Source organism: Cinclus cinclus, chromosome 2 (genome assembly GCF_963662255.1).
Source record: "Cinclus cinclus chromosome 2, bCinCin1.1, whole genome shotgun sequence".
In the NCBI taxonomy this organism is placed as follows: domain Eukaryota; kingdom Metazoa; phylum Chordata; class Aves; order Passeriformes; family Cinclidae; genus Cinclus; species Cinclus cinclus.
The window spans coordinates 44,706,973-44,725,745 of NC_085047.1; the positions used below are offsets into that span (position 1 = coordinate 44,706,973).

General features: G+C 39.1%; 1 protein-coding gene across 1 annotated transcript in view; it reads right to left on the bottom strand.

Moving 5' to 3' along the window:
• Positions 1 to 478: 478 nt before the first annotated feature.
• ALKBH8 (alkB homolog 8, tRNA methyltransferase) overlaps positions 479 to 18,773 on the bottom strand; it is a 44,230-nt gene continuing 25,935 nt past the window's right edge. Inside the window, exons 9-13 of the mRNA XM_062514631.1 lie at positions 13,916 to 14,022; positions 10,735 to 10,889; positions 9,671 to 9,936; positions 2,247 to 2,396; positions 479 to 1,048 (exon numbers count right to left, since the gene is read on the bottom strand). Of these exons, the coding sequence (XP_062370615.1) occupies positions 479 to 1,048; positions 2,247 to 2,396; positions 9,671 to 9,936; positions 10,735 to 10,889; positions 13,916 to 14,022 (1,248 nt within the window). The remainder of the gene's footprint in view (positions 1,049 to 2,246; positions 2,397 to 9,670; positions 9,937 to 10,734; positions 10,890 to 13,915; positions 14,023 to 18,773) is intronic.

The window sequence follows — 18,773 nt, forward strand, 5'->3', positions numbered from 1 at the left end:
TTCAGTTTAACTGCTTCATATGCTATCCAATCCCTCCTCTCTGATCCACAATTTTACACAGCAAACAGCTCTGCCTTTCCTGCCCAGACTCCATTCCAATTAGCTGTGGCCTGCAGGGAAAGCACTGCAGCTACATGAATATAAAATGGTGTAAGAGAAGGGAGAACCAAGCCCTTTGTCTTTAAAAGCTCAACACTGGCCCTAGTGATTTGCATGGGCAATATTTTCCCACTTAATCCTCTTCACTGTAATTCAGAGAAGAAAAGCAAACACTCTGCAGAGGTAGTAGCTGAGTTTGGCCATTATTTTGTTAACATATTCACACAGTGATAGCCACTGTTATTAACTCAATACACAATCTTTATTCTGTTATTTTAAAAGAGGCAATAGCTGGAGCCTGCATTAAAAATACCTTTCACAAAATACCTTTCACTATAAAAAACAAAAACTCTACAGATAGTAGAGGAAGCATCACAGGCTACAACTTTTCTAGAATCACACACCAATTTCCCTGATCATAATAACTCTTTTGAACCCTCACACAATCCAGGGATCTGCATACTGCTTCCAGTTCCCCTTCACAGAACACATGGTAATAGCGGTGGAAAACAGGGCTGAGTTCTTGTGATTCTTTGGAGCCACCTGGAACCAACACTGTATCAATATTTTCCTCTTTCTTTTTAGTACCACCTTTCAGGTGCCAGGGAACCAGCAAATCTTGAGAGTGAAAGGTTGTTCTGTTAGTGTGAACAGGCAGTCTGAAGTCAGCTATTGGCTTGGCACCACAGCTTTCATCCTTCAAGTCATTAAGGAGCTGTTCAGACCATGCTGAGTCTTGGCTGCTGCCATCAGGCCCTTGGTCACTAAGTGGTTTCTGGGCTGTGCTAGTATTCGTTTCCTTGTCTTTGTTTCTACTACCATTCTTTTCCTTAAGGTATTTAGACTTCTGGTTTTTGTATTCTTGTTCCATTGCCCAGACATAAATGAGTGCTGTTCCACCAGGTCTTAGAAGCCGAGCTAGTTCTCGGATAGTAGCCAGTCTCCGCTCCTGGAGAGGAAAAGGAAAAGTGTGAAGCTAGTACATAAACAAGAAGTCAGGAGAATGGAATGGCAGCAATTTCTCCTTACCAAAGATACAATCAAACTTGAAAAGAAGGTGTTTTTTCTCGCTATTTATTTTCATTCATAATATAGCCCATCACTGTGTGCAAGCCAAGGCATTTTCCTAAACACAATTTCTTTGTGAAGACATCATTCATGTCAAGCACTGGAACAGGCTGTCCAGGGCAGTGGTGGATTCACCATCACTGGAGGTATTTAAAGGATCTGTAGATGTGGCACTCAAGGACATGGTTTAGTGGTGAACTTGGCGGTGCTGGGTTAACAGTGGGATTTGATGATCTTAAAGGTCTTTTCCAGCGTCAATGATTCTACTATTCTCTTTCCATTTGAAAATAATTCTGTGCTGAGCAGGATTTCTTGGACATATCAGCCCACATGGAAAAGACAGGCACCTTTTCAAGAAGGTGATTCAGAATTTGAAATCCCAGATCCAAATCTACCACACCTGATGGTGCACAGGCTAAATTTGCAGCTGAAGGGGTCAGACTTACAGCTTAAACACAGCTTCTCTGACCACACGAACAAAGATAGGTCAGCCTTCTCCAAAACAGAGTTCCTCCTATTTTTTTTTTTACTGGATTTGGAAACATTCACCTCATTTCTGGTATTGAAAGATCAGTGGGGCCTCTCTGAGATGGTCTAGAAACTTGTTACCATGGCACAGTTTCTGCCAGGAGAACCTTACCCAGCCCAGAGATACAGAAGACTGGTCAGTAGTCTCCCTTTTGTTTGGAGATGGACAACCAATGCATAGGTTTAAAAAAAAAAGCCAAAATCACAAGATCTGCCCAAGAGCCCAAGATCTGAGCCAGGAAACAATATAACTCTTGACTCCCAAAGCAGAGTCCCCTTCTCCAGTCATTAATTACAAGCACACGAAAATGAAACCCAAACATAGGACCAAAGCTTCAGGGGAAGCAAGGGCATCTAAGAAGTAGGATGTGAACAGAAAGTCTAAGAAGCAGCAGTAGCACAACAGCTTAACTCTGCTCTGACAACTGCTTACACCAAATGCAGACCCTGGACTTCTTCCCATTTTGTTGTTGCCTTTGCTTGTATTGTAGTATTAGCAGCTCTGCACAGCAATCCAACAGCACAGTGGAGCAGAGAGAGAGACGACTTACTGCTGTTGAGAAGTGGTGGATTACAGCGATTGAGATGCAGGCATCACAAGAACCGCTGCGGATTGGCACTGACAGGGCATCACAGACAAATGTCTGGAAATGTTTTTCTCCACAAATATCCACCAGATTTTTGCTGCGATCACAGCCAACCTAGAACAGAAAATGTTCCATTAAGCTTTTCAAGAGAGGATAATTACAAGACTGGAATATGATTTTTCATTTGATGCTTACAGTCTCTTACTGAGGGAACACAGTTTAAATCAAAACAAGAGTAAGAAAACAGCTGTAAGAGGAGTATATAATAGTTCCCAGGTATAGACAAAAAGAAAACAACCCTGATGCTACACCTGTCCAGTGTCCACATCAAAGGCAGTAAGACAAAACTTATCATCTTTAAAAAATCAGCGTTTAGAAGTGTTTATTTAAATGCTTGCATAAAAACTATAAATCTAATAAATCTAAATTGATCAGTACACCTTCTGAAAGAAATAGTGAGGCATGCACCACCCTTGTTTTTATGTCTGCCATGCACACTGAATACTCAAACCAAAGCCCTGCTATCAGGTTACATATCAAACTTTGCATGTATGAGAATAATAAATTTATTTGTTTTCAGTGACCTGCAAGTAGATAGCAGAGAATAGGTTCAGAATCCTAAATAATTACTGTTGATACTGTTTATTGCATTTGACACTGAAAGAATACTAAACTGTCTTTGATGCACAAAGAATAGCAAACAACTTACCCTGCTTAATCAACCCAGAAGAGACAGCAGTACCACTAAAATTGAAAACCTCTTTTGCAATGATTAATGAAAATATATTTATTTTCCATCACATTTTTTCATTTTATCTGTTCAAATCCTTTTATCTTTCAGCCTACCACCACAGTTTTGAAGAAAACCAGAGTTCTGTTCCACTATTATTTCCTGAAAGCTTACCAGTGAGCTGCCTTCTACTCAGGTCCCTGACTTTTAATCCAAAGTAAATGAAACAGTTGTGAAAATGCCAACCTGACAATACAAGATAATCCTCCCCAAAAACTATGAATATGTACATATAATCCTGCCAATTAGCAATAACCAGACCTGAAAAGATCAATCCTAACATTGCTTTCTTCACACTCATTCCTTGGTCTCTCGCATTTACTAAAGCACTAAGTGAATTGTGTTGTTTATAAATAAAGGAAATCCTTATTTACTTGAATGCAAACAAATCCCCATCATTTCACACTGGCAGCCAACTGAAGTGTCTTTAAATTACTCTGACAACCTGCATGTTAGTGATTGCACATCTCATTACTGGTACCTTTAACTACTTCTGCAATTGAGACATTGGCTTGCAGTACTTAATAATAAAACTTAAAGGACCAAATTCACTGCTGACAGAAGGAAGAAGAAGAAGAATACTTGCAGCTTCCACTGATGGCAAGCTTTCCCAAAAAGAATTGCTTTGGCCCTCCACATCTAGAGTGAAAATGGGCTGGATAATGGAACACAATCCCCTGTTCCCAAAATTACCTTGAAAAGTACTACAGTGTATGTTGATGAAATCAAATGAACTGAGAGAGAACAAAGGCATGACTGCCAGATTGCAAAGCCCTCATTTGCATCTAAATTATATAAAATATTATGAACTCAGGTTTACTTATACTGACATACTTTCTAAAGCAAATGTAAATCCAAAGCAAGAAGACACTGTTTCAGTGAAAATGGAGATCTTGAAACAGAACACTTGGAATACACAGCTGCTCTAAAAGAGGCATATTAGGCTAAAACTTTATGTGATTTATGTAAATATGACAATAGGTGCTTTGTATACATGTATAAATGGTGAACATAGGGGGTCACCACGGATGCAACTTTCACATCCTTACTAGAATTATCTCTAGGTGATATTTCAAAATAATTATAATCACCACACTCCTGCATTTTCGAACTTACAAGAGACATGCATTCATTACAAAACAAAATACATTAGTTTCAGTCACTTAGAAAACAATAAGGTAGCAAAAAGTAGGTAAGTTTAGTTATGTCATACCAGCTTACAGCTGGAAAATTAGCCTGTGGTTTTTATGAGTACAGAAAACACTTACAGCAAGAGGCAGCAATCCCAAACTCAACTTTTCCCAATTCCATTACTAACTGATTTTTAAATTCAAAAGCATGCAGAAGCTTTGACTGATGCAACATCATCTAAAGAAGAGTTCAAAGGACTGTTTTAATTGAGAACAGGTTTTTCTCTCTAAGTATCTAATCAAAACATTTTAAACAAATCTCAAAATATAGCTGGAAAGCTTTAATTTTTGCCAGTTCATGTCTCTATTTTTGATGCTCAGAACAGGATATTTATTGTCTTTGCTAGCACGTCTTCTAGAAGAGTGGAGAAAGGCAAATTAATTACTGTTAGTTCAGTGTCCAAACCCAAAAGAATCTAGTACATCTCTTGGTGAGTCAAGCTGTGTGTATGTTTTTTGCTTTCTCTTTCTTATTATTTATTCTTATTCTCAATAATTTCTTATAGCTCAGCTTTTCAAATAAAATTCCTTGCTCAAACTCCACAATTTCTCATATATATCTCAAATAGCATGGCTGATTATTCAGTTGAGTCTACCTCAGCAAGTCCACCTCTCATCAAGTCACTCCACACATTTCAATATTCCCATAAAGGAGGCTGGCTTCTCATATTTTTCACATTTTGCTCCAGACATCCATTCCCACATCCCTGCCTTTTTGGGAAGTACCTCCACCCATCTCTTCAGCACTTTTTGTGATGTAAACAATGGCTCACATGAGCTCAAGAGTGGCCAATGACAGGTACCATGACTAAAATCCACTTGGATTTCAGGCACTGATTTTTCAGTGTACAAGGATAAATATTAACTGCACCCAACTCTTACTTTAAGACAAGAAATCTCTATTAGTACGAAGGCCTGTAACTCTAGTCAGAACCCCAAAACCACAAAACTTAGGAAAGGGGCAAAGGTATTTCATCTTTCTGGCATACCACACCCTCTCTGGGCATACTGGATAATGCAAACCTTTAGACAATCAAAGTATCAAAAAAAAAAAAAGGCCAAGATAGAAGAGGAGAAGGGAGGGAGAAATAAATGTAACACCTGTGACTTGTTTGAGTGTGCAGTAACTCTGTACTGGCTTCCTGGAAATGGATAAACAGGCAGATATGCCACTCTGCTCCTTCGTGTTCCCGTGCACTTTCACCCTTCACCTCCACCTTCACAGCAAAGAGTAGCTAAAATAGATTTTATAAAATCTGTTTAATGCTGTGGTTTGGTATAGATCATTAGGGGGCAAAAGACACTAATAAATAGCTTGCTTGGTAATGATATTGCATATGACAAACCCTCTTGCATGCTGAAAAAGAATATAGGCAAAGACAGGTTGAGATTACCCACTACTGTGTGTTTTCGTTCTACATTATCTCATTATAACTAACTCAGCCTGGGACACTTAGTTCCTTTGAGTATCTGGGAACCTGATTTATTCAGCACATTACAAGGCAATGAACAAAACAGTATCTAATTCTGAAATCCAGCCACTGAATGGAATTATGTTGCTCTCCAGAGAAACACTTCAGCTATAACTAAAAGCATGAGAAGCTCAAGAAACCAAATTACATTCCAGCAAACAATCCATCTGAGTCAGACTTTTAGCATTCCTTTCATGTAGTGTTTTGGTTTTCCATTGCATGTAGTCAGGGTATCTCTGAAAGCAAAGTGCTGTGCCTAAGACCTGGAGCTCATTTCTCAGTGACAAAGCAACAGAACCAAGCTGTACAATTCAGCTTTCATTCTAGTTTTGTGCCGCTCTTGCCCAGTTCCTTCTGAGTTCTTGTCTCAGATCTCTCATCCATTTAATGGCTCTTATTCACTGACAGAAAAGGGCAGGAAAGGTTCATCTGTCTCATCCTTCAGTTGCTAAGATATGGTGAACTTACTCCAGGTATACCTTCATGAATTGACTTTTTCCCTCCTGCTTTTGCCCACTACTAAAAAGTCCTTGGGAGAAGAATCTATTCCCCATCTGTACAAATCCAGTGCAACTAAAACCCACCCAACTATGCAACCATACCAAAGCAAATATTCACTCTCCTCCCCACACCCTGAAAAAAAAAAGTATTTTTATATAGTTCTAGTAGATTGCAGTTTGGGAGAGTAATGCAGAAAAAAGAGGTGCACATCTCACATCAAAAGCGGGGCTTACAAAGTCTTTTGAAATATTAACTGTGTTACCAATTACCTCTGAATGACATACACAACAGAAATAGGAATGCCTGTATTAAAGCCAATAATTCTGGCTCCTCTATTGCCATATATTTTTTCCAGTCATCAGTACTCTGTCAAATAGAGTAATTTCTTTATTTAAAAAGAAAACATATCTACCCTATGGCATTTTAAGTTATTTGCCACTGAATTTCCCAGTAATGTATCAGTTCAATTAAAAATGCAAACTACAAATTTGAAAGACTTCAATGACTTTTCATTCATGCAGCAGTCTGAACGTTCTTGCAGAAACTTACACATCACCACACCTACCTGAACAATGGAAACAAGGAGACAATGCTAAAGTGCACAGAAATTAATGACATCATTGCAATAACTTCAATGAAACCCTTGTGGTAATCGGGGGAATGGCTGAAACACTTTGTTCCATTAAAAATAAAAGCTCTGCTTACAGATATGAATATTAAGCTTGAATGCACCTAAATAAAATACGTTAAAGTAATTACCCCAAATGAGATTTGGTGGGAAGGGAATTGTGGAAAAACAACACTTAAAACGTGAATCTTTCTTGCATTCATTTAAACAACAAAAAGGTGGGCGAGACGAAAAAGTAATCTGAAACTGTTACAAATTCAACCTTTCCCCAGCCTTTGTGCTAGCTACATCAGACATGGATTCCATCTCCAGCTGAAACATCCTTAATCTGAATTTGTTTGTCACTGAATTGCTGCTCTCTTACTGTGTCAGAACAATGCAGCCATTACAGCACTGTCACTTTCGCTGAGCAAAGATGGACTCGTGCATTTCATCGTCACAGGGACACTCAAATAGATAAGGCTGCATGTAATCATCCAGAGAAACGGAAGCAACTACAATAGCACAGGCCACAGTGGAGACATTTTCAGACAGTACCTGAAGATTAAAACCATCAAGAGAGCTACCTTAGCTTTGATCTACCATTAGCACTGCTACTTAAACCATAAAAGTGCACAGTAACCTGTAAAGCACATTGCTTGCCTTCAGGAAATGTTTGCCTTGGGTTTTCAGTACTTTTGAGTCAAAACACCCCCAGTTACAGAGCTGTGCCAACAGTGCTTTACCCAATCCCTACACAACTCCTAATTTCACAGCACTGCTTTACTGCTTCTTTCCCAACAGGACCTGGGCAAAGAGTTCCATTACACTGTGCACAAAAAAGAGACAGAACTTACTGAGTTTATGCCTGGATTTTATGCCTCCGAATGAAGAGTAATAAATGAGGGAGAAAACTGATGTCCTGCATCTAGAGAGTGCTCCCTTTATCCCAACAATGCACCTGATATATAAAACATTTTTATCCCTCACCCTCAGCTCCATGACTAAACCATGGTAGATGGAATTAACAGAACTTGAGATACCTTGTCAAAAGTTTAAAAACACCTGTAGACACAATATACAGAGGGTTTTCTTTAACCACAATGGCTGCTACAGAAAAATAAATCTGGTAGAAAGGAGTCAAATCCATCCTTCTGAGGCTCTGCGCTGACTTGCAGATGAAAACAGCCAAATGCAAAGTCTAGAATCTACCTCCATCTAAGAACCTCTAGTTGTCACCAGTGGAAAATAAAATATCAAGGGAGGCCAATTCAATGAAGCAATTCCCAGATTCTATTTTTCAACTTTTTCAACTGCTTCTTAAACAGCTTCCTCCCTTTCACTGTTATTTCTAATGTTTTTTATTTCTTCTGCAAACACATATGAAATTAGGTAACTCCTAAAGTAATAGACGAGAGGAGCTGGCTTTCCTTCAATTGCCAGCCAATATGTGATCTTTCCTTTCCTTAGCTGGTTAACTGTGGGCTCCAGAAAATAGACTGGTGCTAGCAATTTCTGAACACAGTAGCTTGCATTAATTTCCCGTTAAAAGTCTACCACAAACCTCCACAATAGCAATTTACCAAATCCATTCTAGGACCAACTGACCTTCATGATACCCTGATAAATGTTTCTCCTCTCTAGTTAGGCTTGCTGTTTTTCCTTACAGGCGTCAGGACTGAAAGACTAAAAGACTGGAATGTACTGAAATAAATAATTAGGCTACAGCAGTCAGGCATAAAGATGCCTACTTATTAATTGGTTGGTGTTGTTCTAGCCCATAAGAACAGTAAGGGAAATAAATTACTAACACAAACAGGATTGTAAATAAAACTTATCTTTTTTAGCTGAATATAAATAACAGGATAGAAACTCCTGAAACAGAAAAACAACTCCAAGTTCTGTTATCAATAATGAATGCTTTGCCCTACATAGAAGTTTTCAAGTCTGATGGATTTCAGTGTTTCACAGGACAAACATGTGAAAGAATCAGCCAATCCTGGAACAGGAGAGAGAAGACACCACAACACACACTCCTCTTAGATTTCTTTTGGGTTCAATGGCATGTTTGACTCTGTTTTATCTCCTCCAGAAAGGTCTTTTAAATACTTGCAATGAAAGCTATCTCTTGGTTCATATTTGCACATATTTTATCTCTCCCTGATAGGAAGGGAGAGAAGTAAAACCCGACTAAGCGGAGACTGTGAGACAGTGAAAGAGAGAAAATAAGCAAGAATTATGTCAGAACTGTCTAAAAGTGAAGAAATGGAAGTGAAAGGCCAGAATTTTGTACCACAGTTGAGATCTCCCTGTGAATTTTATGTTGGCATATTTATTGGGCCTGTACACAGAGCCAGAGGTGGAACAGCCAAACATGACATCATTCACAAATGAGATGTGTCACCAGGTCACAGGGAACTGAAGAGGTCATGAAAAATAGCATTGCCCATGGAGATTTCACCCACTCATCAAACAAATGATAATTTTCTTGGAAGCATTTAAATTGCCCAACCATTTAATAAATTTATTCAACAATGTCAAAAAAGGCTAAACCATCCATTACAACTTTTCAATCCACTGCACCCATTACTATTTTTCTTAATGCATTTTGAATTACAGAGCAGAAGTGGCTTTGAAAAAAAAGAAAAAGGTATCGAACATAATGAATACATGTGGAAACTTAAGACAACTGGTAATTGATCTTGGGTCAGGAAATAGCTTTCTTTTCTCAGCCTTCTTCCAATGCCAACCTGAACCTCCAGCATGCTACAAATGCACGACAGGATAACCAGAACCAGTGAAAACAAATGACAGTAGCTACTACTTACCATGTACAAATTCTTGTTGATGCCGAGGTACTTCCCATTACCACAACCAATATCAGCCACTATTGACCCTGTTGGCAAGGACCTGAGAAACTCTACAATTCGGGGCCATGGGCTATGCCTGGTACTGCTGAAGTGTGTGGCAATCTCTTCATATACCTTGTGTACATGTTCTTGCTCCAGTTTTGAGGCCTCCATCTCGTTCTGGGGAAATGAAGGTTGCACCAGTCTCTGCTGTCCTTTCTGGCTGTCACAGACAGATGGGTAAACTAGATACAGCAACAGATACAAAATATAATTTTTTTTAAGCAATTCCTCATTGATTAAGCATACTTAGTAAAATTAACTTAGAAGTGAAATATTACAATGCAAAAAAAATGCTTCATTTCTCCTCTACCTTTTAAAAACTGAAACATAGGTCAAACTACAGAAGTGTTTGATGACCTGAAAATAAGTAACTGGCCCACATGTACCAGAGGCTGTTTGCAGTGATCATTAATCTGCTGTGTTAATGATGCTTACCTTCTCAAAACCGAGATAGTGCCCCCAATGCGAAAGACCACAACATCATTACAATTCAGCCTCTGAAATTCTGTTTTAAGGGCATAAATGGACTTCAGTTACCTGTCTATTATTATCTCTACTACCCTAAGGCATTTTACGTGGCCGTCACTGCAGATACAACTGCTTCTCCTTCTCTAATGTACCTATTTCCTCAAAATTACAGGCCCTCTCAAAAAAAAACCCCAAAACCAATCAAAACTGAAAATACTTGAAGAATAGTAGCTATTTCTATTTTGCTATGTTATTAAGCACTTGAAATGCCAATGAAACACAAGACTCCAGATTACTTGGCTAGCTCTGGAGTAAACCAAATGACTTCCTGTATAGAGAAACTCCAGCAACCACATGAGTGCAACAAATTCAAACCATATAGTATGCTATGAACCACTGATGATGACTGCCAAAACTACCCAAAGGAATCAAATTATTTGCTCAAAACAAGAAAAGCTAGCTACTAGTGATAAATAACAATTTTGACTTGAAGGCTGCCTCAAGACACTTACTGCAATTGCAAGGGCTTCTCCTCACTTTCCTGAATGTAAATGACGTCCTTGTTTCCCTTCGATTTAATGTTAAATCTCCAACATCAGCAGTGATTGTGCTAACTTTGTGCCCAAGTCCTGATGCCTGAACAACATCATATTTTCTGGGTGTGATCCTAAAATAAAGCAACATAAAATAAAGGAATAATTCAAGTTGCATCAGAAGAAAACCCCAATCCATCTTTGTAAGAAGGCAATCCTTACACTCTGAGAGAAATGTGATTACAACATGCTATTTAACATACTTCTGCCTCTCAGTTTCAACTTACTCAATTTCAGAGAGAAAAGAGATGACACAAACTAATGAAATGAAGTGTTGTTAAACTGCATGTAATTACATTTCCCTTCGCTCCTTCCATTTTCTTCCATAAAGTTTGATTATTTGTCCAGTACTTTCTTTTAATATCTATGTATTTATTTATTTATTTATTAAATCCTGGTTTTGGCTGGGATAGAGTAAATTTTCTTCTAAGCATCTGTGCTAACAGCAGCAGTGCTGTGTTTTGGATTTAGTAGGAGAATGATGTTGGTAACACACCGATGTTGCAGTTTTTTCTCAGTAATGCTTACTCTAAGTGAGGACTTTTCAGTTTCCCATGCTCTGCCAGTAAGGAGGGGCAAGAGAAGCTGGCAGGGAGCATGGCCAGGACAGCTGCCCCAAACTGGCCAAAGGGATATTCCATACCACAGAGCATCCTGCTCAGTGTACAGACTGGGGGACGGGCTGGGCATCAGTCAGTGAGTGCTGAATGACTGCATTGTGCATCTCTTGTCGCTCTTGGGTTTTGTTCCTCTCTCTCACTTCCTTTCATTACTCTTACTAGAACTTCCCAATGTCAAAAATAAAATGCTGCACACCCTCTTGCTTGGTACAGAGTGGTTTTACTACTGCAGTGCTAAGAACAAAGTTTTGCCAGGTTACCCAACCAAATATGAAAAACATCACTAATGAACTTCATCAGAAAAGTCAGAATTTTACTTTCACCTATGAGTCAAAAAAGAGAATACATCTTTCATCCTCCTTGATGACACTGCATAGCTTATTTCTAAACCATGTGTTTCTCTTTCACAAAGAAATGAACAAAAATGCTTTTCCTGTGCACTTTGTTAATGAGGTCAAAACAAAGTCTCTCATTCTTGGAATCCAAGCATACATACTGAAAACATGTTGAAAAAACATGTCATTTCAAAACTGACTCTTGTGCTCTTATAATTTGACTTCTGAGGTGTAGATAAAAGGCATCACAAATGCTATTAAATACATTTTGACATTATGTACACAACTGAATTAGTTACAACTTTTCGCTGGATGAATTAAATTTTGATTACAATACAACGTTCCAGCAGCATGATGCAAAGCTTACTCCAGCTGAGCATCCTGGCAACTACTGCTTTTAAAAACATATAGGAAAATTTTATTTAGGAAAGGTGGACAAGAACTGGCACGGGAACCACTTGTAGATGAGTAGAAAGGTCTGGGATCTTAATTTTCAATGTAGTTTATTCATTGGTTCTCAAAAGACAACCATTACGTGAAAGTACAAGGGAGTAAAGTAGTAATCTCATTCCAGGTTTTAATAGACAGGTACACTATTCCAGTCTCAGTGGTGGCTGGCCACTACTGCAAGTGCCCAGCATGCATCCTTCCGCCTCCTGGGAGTGTGGCTGCCCAGGGCTGGCTTGGAAAGAGCACAGCTGGTAGCCCTGGAGAAACCTGAGACCTTAGAAAGGGTGAGCCCTCCCTCCCCTGGGAACTGTGTTTAAAGGAGGCTGTCCCACTGGCCCTTGTTCCAGTTACAGTCTCAGATGCATCCCCAGCTCTGTCTGTGCACGGCCACTACCTTGACCCAGGGCTGGTGTTCTGGCCTGGCCTTGGCATGGCCCATGGAACTGCCTGATGCCTGGGGTTGGGGACTGCCCACTGGCTTCCCTGGCCAGCAATGTCATTGACATGGAAACTGCACTGAGTTCTCAGAGCTGTGCATGACCTTTCCAAAAGACAACTGATGGTATTTGACAGGACAGCATAAGAAGCTTACAATGCTGGTATCTGTATTTAGTCCTGTATATAAAACAACAAGGGAGTTCACTTCCCTGGGCTTCTATAGCAATGCTCATCAGAGGGACCAAGTGCTTTTCATAACTGTTTAATTTAACAAAGGAAATTACAGGTGGTATAAGAGCTCTATAAAATTAACAATGTAAATATTAACAGGGAGTTCCTATTCACCCCGTTTTCATAATACATATTAACCAGCAAAATTAAAAGGCAGAAAATTTTCTGCCAATAAAAGGATTTAGTGTTTAATTTACACAGAATGCAATTAGTGTCTCCAATTGACTACTGAACCAGTGACACCTTGGAAGACAGACAATTGACAGACAAAGGAAGAAATGCTTACTGTGGGCATTTCTGTCCAGTACAGGGTTGCCATACACTCATGAAATGTATTACCGTCCCATTTAGAGCTCAGGAAGGCTTTAGCTTTTTTGCCAATTTCAGCACTCCAACTGTAAGTATCTCCCACTGGTGCACAATTCAAAAAGCATGTATTTAAAATATACAATAAGCAAAGCCCCAAGACATATTTCAAGAAATCTCTTCCCAGCATCCCAAAACTGCTCAATGCAGTCTTATCAGCAGCTAAAGTGTCCCTAAAGCAGCTGGGAACAGCTCAGGAAGACTCCCCTCTGCCACCCTCAGGCTCTCAGTGCAGGGGAAGTCAATCTCAAACTAGCCCCTCTCTCAAGCCTTTGGCATATGTGATCCAATGAGAAAAGCTGTGGGCTGAAAAGAGATAAAGGGAACGGTGACACTAATTGCACTACAATCAATTCTTTGCCAGCTCACAGTCATTGAGAACTTTCACACTGCAGATGTGAGAACGATTTCAGACTGAAACCTCACTTGTGCCAGTACCAGGAAACTGCACCTCAGGGACTGGCAATTAGCTTCCTAAATCTCCAAGTTTTTCAATTTAACCTAAGCAGCATCTGAGCAGCATAGTGAATTTATGTATTAATTATAAAACTTGACTCGATTTCTTTCAGGCAATTTTACACACAGAATGTCATTAAAAAAGCAAACAAACTATGTTTATTATTCCTCTACTATCAGCAGTGCAGGTACTCTTACACATACCCATGTGTCCACAGGTATCTGGATTCTCCAGTCATCACCAATAAACTGCATCGGGGCAACATAACTGCCACAGTATGGCCATCAGGGTGTTTGAAATCCATCACAATCTAAAAAGAAACAAAACCAGCCACCATGAATGAGCACGACTTGTAGAACTTCTCATACAAGCCAGGTATTCTCAAGTCCTAGCTTTGTCTCCCTAATGTCTTCAACCAAATATTGCTATGAAACAGCTACATACTTCCTAGAGATGCAGAAGTCTCCAGGTCACCTGCTCTAAAGCTCCCTCCCTTTCAGCACTACATTCAAATCTCAGGCAGTCTCAAATACATGTATATAGACAGATAAAAAAATGAAATAAATACGTAAAATTACATATCAGTTTGATTTCATAATAAAAACTTTGTAAGAACAGTAGCACTGTTCAATCTCTGTGTGTGCCTGTGAGGCAGGAAAGGACTGCCATCCCTAAACGAAAGGCAGCTCCACAAGGGGAAGAGAGGGCTCATTTGCTGTGTCTCAAGCATCTAGAAGCTATGTACCTGGACTAAGGCCATCAGCTACTGTCTTTTTGTAATGTCTATGCAGAGAGACAAGTTTCTCCACAGGGTTATTCATTCTAGTGTAAAATGTAGAGCTAAGTGATGTGGAATGACCCTATGCCCTCTGGAATCATCTATCCATTCACAGTGGATGAGCTGAGACAATTAGCACAGTAGATACATAACACAGAGATAAGTAGCATTATGTGAGAGAAATAATTTCCAACCTGCCCAAATTCTTGGAGATTTGAAGCACAACAAGCACATCCCAAGATTCTGACTAACATGCCAACTACCAGACCTTCCTTTTATTATCTGCCATCTGGCTTCCAGCCATGGCAATATACTGAGGTAACGCTTTCAGCTTTATTCCAATTTCACAGCCCAGATGGCAGTGGTACATTTTGCTTCTGCTTGGGCTAGGAATGTTATCCTTCTATATTTCCCAAATGAGAGAAATTCTTGCTGTGGAAAATAAGGAGCAGGTCATTTAAGCAAGCCAAATGAGTTACAGAAGACTTACTGAAAAAGAAAAGTGGTCAAAACCTATTCAAGTCAGCAGTTCCTGGTACACTGGAGAATTAGCACCATAAAAATGCTGCCATCTGATTTGTAACCTACTGAGTATGCAATTGAAAAGCAGATTTACTCCAGTATTTCAGATTAAAACAAATTAGGCAGTTCTCCTTCTGCGTACAGATGCTTTTAACAAAGAAAAAACAGTGGTGCAACATTCAGTCATTCACTACAAAAACCCAGCATGACAGAGACTGAATAAGCAAGACTCTTAAACACTACAAATTGCCACTAACAACAATTACCATTTAATGTTGTGCACACTGTAGCAAAACACAATGGCATTTACATTTTTCGGAAAAAAATTATTTATGCTGTACCACTCAGAGTGATACAGCTTCTCCTGTTGGGCTACCTAAATTTAAGACAAAAAGTGACAAGGGTGATGAACAGTGGGGTTGAAAAGGGTAGAGAGATATTGGGGAAGAGTAATAAAGCATAACTATAAGCTCTTATTAATGAGCATGAAACATTTCAATAGCTACACAAATGGATGAATGGCAGCCACTTGCTACTGTACTCCTTCCCTTTGACTTGGCAATTTCTTTTTGGAAACCTCAAAGAAGCATGAGGTGAAGAAGGAGAAAACATAGCAGGCTTTACAAATCTGATGGGGATGCTGTCCCGTAAAGCATAAGTAGCAGCAGGTCTCTGTAAAAAGATGCAGCTATCTGGTAAGGCAAATAAATCAGAAGATAACTAATCGGGACCAGCAAGTAAGAAAGAAAAATCATTAAAAGAAAAGAAATGGGGAGTGAAATGGTAGTATGAAATGGATTAGATGATATCTCAGTCTGTCTTTTTCCTCTCAGCTCACTGCTGCTAGGGGAGGATGTGAGGGGACAAGATAGAGTCCAGGTTCTTCAGCAGTATGGTATAATAAACTGAACACAAGAATGTCCAAACTCCTTCCTGGAAGGAATCCTGATACCCCACTGGTCCTCTTTATGAGACAGTAGCTCTGTTCTTGCAGATGACATTAAAGAACTGCACTTTATCCATGAATCAGTGAGGAGATCTTTAATGGGTCTCCTGCCTTTCCAGTTCCCATCTCCCTCCAGGGCCCAAAATAGGACCTTGTTCCCTTTCACTTCTACATACCAGGCTGGTGACTCCATGTGAAGTAGTGGGAAACAACAGTATCTCCAGCTCCCTGCTTTCTTTGCTGTTTTACCTCATTCAATTCCTCTCCAATTCCTTTTCCCCCACCATCTGTGTGGCCCCAAAGTCTCTTCACAGGGGATGCTCCTAAAACCCTGTCCTTTAAACAACTGTGCATCCAAAACAACAGAGGGTCAGAGTGCATATAGGCAGGTGACACGTTGGGAATGAGAGGCCACAAAACTATCCCTGGCAGCTAGATTTTCAGGCAGCAGTGGCAGGAAAATAGAGAAGAACATGTTCTCCTGGCTGAATTTCAACTACACTAACCCAACAAGAAATACATGAAACTAAATTTCTGATGGTGCAGAATTTGAGGCTGAAAAACACAAATTTATCTTGGTAACATCTAGTCCTCAACAGAACAGAATCCCAGCTCTGTTCCTGCTCCCTACTTTTCTGGGAAGGGAAAGCTTCTGTACCATAATCTCCCTTCATGTAGCTGCTCCCCATCTAACGGAATCTCATCCTTATGAGAAGATGTGATGATTTGGGAAGAAAAAATATAAATAAAGCATTAATTTACTTACAAATGGGCAATGGCATCAAGTAATTAGCAGTATTTAAAACAGTCAAAAATCCAAAACTGACTTTTGCTTATGAAGCAGACTGAGTTCCTCAGCTAGAATATATTAAGGTTTTGCACTGATCTATTAACAACAAATTTGACATTGCAATTGAGACAGAGAGTAAAATTTAAGGAACATCTGAAGAAAATTATTATAATTCCTATGCTTCATTCCTTTACCTAGATTAAGCGCACCTGAATGCTTAAAAAACCCAAGCAGGAGTACTTCTTCTATCCTTTGTTTATAGCACAGTAAAAAACATTCAACCCAGAAGGATTTCTGAAGAAGTCTGTTCTTATCTCTGGCAAGCCTGTTACTGACTGAATTAGATAACATTCCCACACTCTTCTATGTGTCTTTATCCTGGCAGAGCATTCTCAATTGTCACTGTCAAACACACATGCACACAGAAGATTAATGCGTTTGGTCCTCTTTTTAATTTACTAAGGACTTACAATCAATAAAGTAACTTTGCCACTGCTGAATCAATCTGCTTCATGACAGCTTTGCTCCACAGGAGCTATTTCCAATTACTATTTTTGTTTTTACCTATTTTCTTTTTTCTCTTAGATGGCAGAGTCAATAAAGATCAAATTTCCAGCTAGCTCATGGTGCATCATCTAAGGATTAATAAAAAAAATAAAAACAGTGGGTGCTATATAAGTTTTACCAGTTTTCCTTCTACTATGGAAAAAGTGGGTCTCTGAATATAGGGAAAAAAAAACAAAAAACCAAACCAAAACAAACCAAACCAAAACAAAAAACCAACAAAACTTAAAAGAAACAAACAGCTAACCTGTGGTTTTAAATAACTTGTCATGATGCCAAGTTATTTAAGAGCATGTTCATGACAAGGGAGCACATGAAACAGTAAACAGCTTTCAAGAATGGCTAAACATCAAAGCAAAGAGACACTCACATCGCAAGCATTGTTCCTGTGACATCGAATATGGCAAAGTGCAGAAATAAAAAAATAATCTAATGTAAGAAGGGAATAAAGTATCATCTTCTTAACACCTCAGGGTGCAGAAGTTTGCACCATCTTTCAGTGCAGTGGTACTGTACTTCATGAAAGAGTAGGAGGATGAAGGTGAATGACTGGTCTACCGAGCAGGCAAAGATTCAAAGGTAAAACAGAAATAATGCAACAGAGCTACAAGGACAATGTCAATAATAAATTCACAGCTACAGTGGGGACTGACAATTATTCTTCTAAGCTTTGTCTCTGATGCAATTTGTATTTGATGTTAATAGACTACCTTAGACAAAACATACTCTAAAGCTAAAAAAAGTACAATGTGGAATACTTCTCAAGTCTCTGACATTATTTACTGAATGTTCAGAGAGAAAAGACAGATTATCAGCCTACATAACAGTTTCCCACGTGTAAAACAGATGAAAAAGAATGTCTGCTTCAAAGACAGCTGAGAGGTTTAAAGCCCACACACGGAGCTTGAACACAGTGGAGCTCTATGCAGAGACAAGAGTCGGCTGGCTCACACAGGATCAAGGCAATAAGTTGGTAACATACAGCACCTTCCACTGCAAAAACCATGCTAAATTCCAGAATTCAGGATTCAGAAAATGACGGATTTAAAAAGGAAAGCAATTAGGATTATCTTTCCTAAATAATCTGCATAATAGCAAAATCACCTTATGCAATATATGAAGTTATTTACATCATGTATCATGTTCTCTGGCCATACTTCAGAAAACAAGTGCAGCACTGACAATCGTGATGATGAACTATTTCAGTACTGCCTTTCTCAAAAATCTCTCAACACATGCGCAGGCCTCCCCCATATCAGATCTATACCAAAGCTCTTGCTAAGCCTATTTATCCACTTAGGCACTATGGTGATATTCCTCAGATGCTTTATATATTTACTAGGCTTTCTTCAAAAATTGTATTCAATTTTTCATCCATGCAACATGTTACAATCTTCCTAAATTCTCTGTCATTTTAAGTATCTATGGATTTCTTCCTCTTAATCGAAGTCTAGCATATAA